At 44.8% G+C, this 7,178-nt stretch overlaps 1 protein-coding gene across 1 annotated transcript in view; it reads left to right on the top strand.

The window, feature by feature from the left end:
- Positions 1 to 2,276: 2,276 nt before the first annotated feature.
- Positions 2,277 to 7,178, top strand: part of DNAH1 (dynein axonemal heavy chain 1) — a 70,571-nt gene continuing 65,669 nt past the window's right edge. Inside the window, exons 1-5 of the mRNA XM_054216060.1 lie at positions 2,277 to 2,291; positions 2,879 to 2,951; positions 5,379 to 5,553; positions 6,044 to 6,200; positions 6,727 to 6,859. Coding sequence (XP_054072035.1) covers positions 5,393 to 5,553; positions 6,044 to 6,200; positions 6,727 to 6,859 — 451 coding nt within the window. The 5' untranslated portion in view covers positions 2,277 to 2,291; positions 2,879 to 2,951; positions 5,379 to 5,392. The remainder of the gene's footprint in view (positions 2,292 to 2,878; positions 2,952 to 5,378; positions 5,554 to 6,043; positions 6,201 to 6,726; positions 6,860 to 7,178) is intronic.

Here is a 7,178-nt window from a genome sequence, read left to right as displayed (position 1 = left end):
TATTTTGGTTCTAGGCAGAGATTGCCAGTCCTTCTAAATTGGGAGTGGGTTCAGTCGCTCACCCTGCTAAAGATTCAAGATAAACCTTGCATCTTGGAGTTAGCTTTTTTAATTGGATGGGTTTAGGATTCTGGTCCTAAGAGGTAAAAGTACGACAAGTCATGTCACCACCTCTGGCCCTGCTCCCAGAAAGAGGATGCTCAGGTGACATATCAGGAGAGCCACCGCAGGGTCATTCTGCCTTGCTACTGTTCTCTGTGCTGGGGCAGCAGGCATAAAAAAGTCCAGCAGTGATTCATCAGGAATCCTTGGATCTTGGCTGATACCAATCAATCCTGCTGGGCTGCTAAAATAGATATGGCCAGAGCATAAAATAGCTAATAAAAACAAAATCCTCCATGGAAAATTCATTTTTCAGGGTATGAGGTTCCAGTTGCCGCGCCAAAGAGAAGCTGAGAAGGGAAAGATTTGAGATTTTCTAGTCTGAAGGAGGGGAGGGGGTATTATTGATCTTGTCTCCCAGGTCTCTCCAATCTGTTCGTTTACTCAGTTTCACTTAAAGGATTCGCATCATGGTAACCTTGATTTATTATCTGATTTCTTTTTTGATTCAACCTCTCAAAATTGTGCACTGGCTTGAACCTGCAGTAATAAACCAGCACAGTTATTCCCTCTTATCTCCGGCATGCATGTAATGTTTTCTCTGCTGTGTGTACCTGATTCATTCTTGCAGACAGGCAGCAAGGTGAAATTTAGAAAAAAATATCGCCCTTTCTGTTCAAGAGTATAGGACGGGCAGAGTTTTTACTCTGTTCAAGAGCAGAGAGGGCATGGCAGGAAAGGATGCTGTGTAGTCGTCTCCACGTCAGGATGAGACTCCGGATAGGTGCTGTGCCAGCTGTAGCCCGCAAGACCAGGCAAGGCCGTCTTAAGAAAGAGTCTTTTTAGAAAGACTTCCCTGTAGCAGGCTGTTGCAGAGGCTTGGCCTCCAGAAGTAAGCAAGGCAGACGTGCGGGTCCTAGCAAGGGTGGGGGACACAAGCCGTTAGTCAGGTAGGGCTGGATGAGGAATTTAGCTCTAGCCCTGAGGAGGAATTGATGAATAAGCCACATTGCACTCGGAGTAGCCTTGAGAAGACACCACAGGGAGCTTTGACTCATAATTCATAGGAATAAGCTGTGCGGGTATGTGTACATCATTACATCGGCGCGTGTGTCTGCAGGCTGGAGGGGCTTGTGTCACTCTAGCTGTACTAATTAGTTACAGTAGTCATCTCTGTGTTTAGACAAGCCTAAAATCAAGGGTTGCATTATCATCGTGCTGGAAGTCCGAGGGCTGCTCTTAATTAGTATCACTCAGTGCATGAAGGTTTTTATAAAATAAAGCTGAGCAGCTGTGATATTTGCCTGGACTTGTGTCTCCCAAGGTGGAAAAGTAGAAATTATTTGTGAGCTGAGATCACCAGCAAAAATATCCCCTGCAGGTGGAGAGAGAGGGGAGCTTCTGGCTATATTTTAATATTCGTTAGGCGATGCTTAAACATCTCTCCTGAATTATTTAAATGAAAGAGTTAGACTTTACACCTGGGAGTAGCTGTGTTGGTATCTAGACTGTAGCCTTCTCCCACTGGAGTCAAGTGTGACAAGGTTTTAAGGGATTTGGGTAGAGTGAAGTATCACTTCTCTTGTAGTCCCAGTTTACTTAAATTCTCCTGGCAGCCTTTTGAATGCTGCTGCAGATCTGGGAAGCCCCTGCTGCTTCAGGAAAGCAGCTTTTCATGTGCGTACTGCCTGTTTTCCCCCTCCAAAATCCATCTGGAATAATAAAGCGCTCTCTTTCCCCAGGGTTAGTGAGCCAACGAGTCACCCACGTGAGACCAATGGCTCCCAGGTCAGGAAGGCAGCACTTGGTATCGAAGCAGGGGGTTGAACCTACCTTGTTACCCACTCATCTTAGCAAGTCAATGATATCCAGCGCGGTGGGAGGGTGTGGAGGAGTGCCAAAGATAGTGTTTAACAGGCTCAATGTCTTTCCGCTCTAGCAAGTCCAGGGTTGAATGACAGTATTGTTCTCCTAAGATGGATAAAGCAACGAAGGATTTCACAAATTCTCTGGGTGTGAGCCCCAACCCTCCCGATACCAGCAATGAGGCTTCATGCTGGGACTGCAGTCCAGGAAGAAGTTTGTTGCTGCCTGATAGCTGCAACCAGGCACCAAAAAAATACTCGTCCTTTAGACAAAAGACATTTTATGCTGATGTTCTCACTCCAGGAGCCTCCAACATCTCAAGGGTAAGTGCAAAGAGCAATTCATTTTCTACCACTGTCCTTCTAAAATGGAAAGACCTATGGTGCACCTGGTATGGAGAAATACAGCTTTTGACCCAGGTCCTAGCCCTTCATTTTGGTCAGAGGCCTTTGTGCAAGACCTTGAGACTTACAAAATGAAGCTGTAAGGCTCTTCCTGATCATAGTTGTCCTGCCTTCCTCAGTGGCCAGTGCTATACCTGTCATGATGTTGCCTGGGTTTAGGATGCCAGGACAGCAGGGCAGGCATGTGGTTGTGACTGCAGATGATATTTGGAAGTAAAATCCTAGTGACTGTGTGACTAATCAGACCCCAGTCCTCATCTTAAACTGATATCAGGCTGCGCTCTGCTGATAAAATCCCCTGCCTCTCTGTGCATTGGACTGAAGTTTCCAGGTATTTGTGCCTCTTTGAGCCTTTTCTGACCATTACTCACAGTCTGAATTGTCCCTAAAGCTCTGGTAATGTTGGTCTTACAGTCTCACTTTCCCTCTGGATCTCTGTAACCCACTCTTTCACCGTGCTACGAGTGTGCTTTGTTATCTCTGATGCTTCCCTTGCTGCGTTTCAGGATGTTTGTGCTGGCCCCCATACGTACCACGCTTTGCTAAAACAGGCGGATCTCGAGCAGCACACCCCTAAAGGTAAATATACTGAGAGGAAACATGACGTGGCAGGAAATGGGGCCATAACTATAATGGTTGCTTGTAGCAAAGACGCTGGGAACTAGGCTCATGCCTCTAGCTTAGTGCTCTGCTTTTATTCGGCTGTCAGTGCCAGGAATGGTGCTGAGCTGCTTGAATGTCCTGTGAAAAGTGACTTTAGAGGTGGAGCAAAGTGATCTGACTGGGTGATAAAACCACTCTCCCTTTTCTGCTGAATGGATATATCCACTGCCCCCAGGGTTCAGAGTAGACTGCATTGCTGCCTATGGGAGTTTGGTCCCACGGGCTATATGCCTGGAGATCATATGAATTTGCATGAGTTATCATTGCGTATGGAGCCAGCAATGCCCCTTTCCTGTGAAAATGGGACCTGCCCGTGAGAGCTGTGTTCAGGATCTAGGTACCCATAGCCAAAATTGTGGTCCTCTTTCGTTTATTCATTCTGCATCCAGCTGTTCCCCAGGGCAGCTTGTTCTCCCTCAATGCAAGGGGTCTTTGTGGTCCCACCTGCTTACAAGAGCTTGTTGTATTATGGATGCTCAACTATAGGAACAGAGCATGGTTGAAGGGTTTGCCAGCACTCTCCTGGCCCCTAGAGCACCCTTGGGGATATGGATCGCAGGCTGGCAGTGGGTGAAAGTGTGCATGTGAGAGGACTTTAGTCTTAGAGAAAGATGGTAACTATATATACCACCTTCCTGTGCTTAGAAGTGACAGTTATTTTCATGAGTGAGGACAAATGACTGCATCCTCAAGTGAATCTTGACAAGCTAGACTCATCCCTAACAAGTGGAGACAGATCTCTATTTATGATCTGCTGCTTCTTCAAGGGGGAAGAAGCTATCAAGCTGGAAATGTAAATGCAAATGAAACGCTAAGTATTGACATAAATAGTTGATAGTGCACAAAGTGCCATAATGGATGGTGCCATGGATTTTGTAACAATGAAGTGACAAAATTGGAACAGCTGTGCTCCCTGACAACAAATATAAATCAGGGCCATTCTGCAAGGACCCCAAGCAAGAGATATACATGAGGCTAAAGGAGCTATAGTAAACCCTTTGCATTTTAGGGATTCCTTGAAATTATTGTAAGCATGTGTGTTGATATGGACAATGCAAATGTTTAGGATCGTATTTATTCCAGGCTGGGTGCCCTTCCAAAGAGAGGAGCCAGTTGAGTGGCTGTTTCCTTCAGTCCCTCAGCAGACAACGTACACTACAAGGGCTGTGTCGGGGGCTGTTTAAGAAGGACAAGGGAATGACCTCTTAGAGGACCCTTTTGGTACCTGATCATCCTGAACCATGCCTGGCTTCAGCATTATTGGCTGCTCTACACAATTGCTTTAAAATCAAGGGGTTGTGTCCATGAGGAAGCAAAAGCACATGGAGTAGGGTGAAGGACTGGTCCAAAGCTTGACATCCAAAATACCCCCTTACAAGCCAGAACCTTAAGTTTCTCCTTGGTAAAGTGTGAAAGTTCATCAAATGAAAAGCTCTCCCTCCACCAAAATCTATTTTTAGCTCAATGCATAGCTCTGTCTAGGGAATAGTGCTTTTTAAAGCTTGCATGCAATTACTTAATTTAGGTTAAGCTTCAAATTCCCAGTTTGCTGCTGTTCTATTATTTGCAGCTTGTTTAGCAATGTAAACAGTTTGGTTTATTTATGGGGTAAATGACATGGTTTAATTTCAGCCAATTCTTGGAAATGTATGCTTTTTGCTTAGTCCAAATTTCTGTTGAAAACATTTGGCCAAATCGTGAGATTGTTAGCTGTTTGACTCAATTTTTTCTCACACCCCTGCTGATGTGAGTGGGAGGTTCCCTTGAGCAAAAACTGAGGATAGGTTTGTCCCAAGTAAGGTGTGAATGAGGACTTCACCACTTAAAGATGACCCGAGTGGCTCGTTCTCTCCTGCAATATTCATAAGCCCTTTATCACCATCTTGACCAAGTTTCTCCCAACTACGACTGACTCTTGGTCTCGGGGCACCCCAGGGAGGCAGGGGAATCCCACCCCTTTCTGAGAGTGACGGAAGCTGTGCACTAGAGGCAGTAACTTGTCCATGATGATGTAGAGAGTCTGTAGCAAAACTGGGAACAGAACAGAGCTCCTTAGAGCCAGGTCAGTGCCTTACGTCCTAATAAGGTGCATGACAGTAATTCTCTGTGGAGGCTTCTTCTATGCTGTCATTTTGATACTGGAAAACCACAATGACATCTTGCAGCAGGAAAAAAATGTATTCTTTTCTGTTTCCCACTCGATGTCTGCTTGATTTCTTTCACAAATCTAGTGATGTGACTTCTGCAGACAACCCAGGAGACAGCACAGTCCTCCTGTGTGTGTGAATGCGAAGCAGAGTGATATCTGGTGGTTTCAGATGTGCATTTCTCTTTGGCTCATAGTCACAACCTTCAAGATGCCCGAGGACTTTGGAAGTGTCCTGGATAAGCAAGTGATTGGACCAACCACTGAGAAACTCATCAAGTCAGATTTCCCAGTACAATCATTTAAGCCCAAAGTGCAAATTGCCTTCCAAGGGCTTCCAGGGCAATGCTCTCAGAAGATGGAGATAGAGAAGTAAGTAACCAGAAAGTGTCTAGACATCATTATGGAGTGGACACAGCAGATTAGGGTGTGGATTTTTGCTTTCAAGACATGACATGTCAAAAGTTTGTAGGAAAATACTATCCTGTAAGGCAGCAGTCTCCGAAGTGGGGTGTGCACAAGGGACTGCACAAGACAATTCGATGGGGTGAAAGCTGGGTTTTTTAATAGTGTTTATTTCATCTTTTGCTCATCCTTTTTAAATTTCTATTTTTGTGTATGCTCTGTAATGTGCATAATATATTAGAACAGTAGTACATGTATATAATTTATAAATTGGACTAGGTGATCGTTATACGTCCCTTTCAATGGAACTGTTCTATTCCGCAGATGTATGCGGGGTGTGGTCAAAAATTTTTTTACTGATGGGGGTGCGTGATCAAAAAGCGGAGTTGTAGGCATGGGAGCCCATGCATCTAGAAAGGTGCATTAAGTGGTTATTTCCCCATCTGATTCAAAACAGGAGAAGACGGCGTTATCTCACCTTTGATATTGCTCAGCTCTTAGCCAACAAGGGGATAGACTCCAATCAGCTGATGCCAAGGCACCACGATCTTGACAATATGCCAACTATTGAGGAGAAGAAAGATCCTGTCTTTCCCATCTACCTCCCGTTAAAGGTAAGAGAGCATGTTTGACACTTGTGATCTATCTCATTGCTTATACCACGGGATGTTTCTGAGAATTGGAGGGCATTTAGCCATCATTGATACAACAAGCAATAAAAGAAGGAAATGCTTCAGAGCAGGTTTGGGCCCTGAAGGATCTCTACAAGATGCTGAGCATCTTCTGCAGGGTGCCCACAACTTTCAACAGAATTAATAGTGCTTGGGGGTGCTCCTCACTGTCATTTGTATGTCTGAAGAAAAAGGGTTGTCTCATGTTTCCTTCTGGGTGCAGTAGTCAGCAGTATTATTGTGTGAGACACCTCCAGATGGTGATCTCTGCTCCTTAGGAGAGAGATAGAGGTACAGGTATTGCTGTTTGGGAGAAGACTGGTGAGCACAGCATTTGCATCTGGACTGTTTTCCCTTTTTATAGCCCATTTAGGAACTGTATGTTGATTTTCCTCTCGTGAAATTTTGTATCAGGTATTTTCTTTTCTCTGAAGTAAGACTTCATTTCACTCATGTCCTGGCTTTCTAGATATTTGACAATGACGAGTATGACTGTCGAACTCCAGAAGAGTGGATCTCGCTAGGACTGGAGCCAGGATCTCATGATAGAAAGCCAGTGCCTGGAAAAGCACTTTTACCTACAGATGATGTACTAGGACACGGTAAAGCTTGAATGAATGAGGCAATGCTAACAATTACAGGCCCGTTCAGCAGAAGGGAGCGTGTAGATTCTGATGAATGCAGCTCTGAATAGCAGAAAAGCAATAACTCATTCTCACCAGGCTCAGGCAGACAGACCAAGAGACCAGGGATATCAATGGCTGTCAGTGCTGCCCTGGATTGACTGTTTCCACGTTTTTAGAAGTAGCTTCTGCCTTTTTCCCTCCTGTTTTTGTGCCTGAAAGTCAGTACAGTCAAAATTTCGCTTTACTGATATGTAGGTATCATCATGAAGTTAGTTAGCTTGAACACAGTATGTTT

This window comes from Rissa tridactyla, chromosome 10, assembly GCF_028500815.1.
Source record: "Rissa tridactyla isolate bRisTri1 chromosome 10, bRisTri1.patW.cur.20221130, whole genome shotgun sequence".
Lineage (NCBI taxonomy): Eukaryota > Metazoa > Chordata > Aves > Charadriiformes > Laridae > Rissa > Rissa tridactyla.
This window is presented reverse-complemented; position numbering and strand designations above follow the sequence as displayed.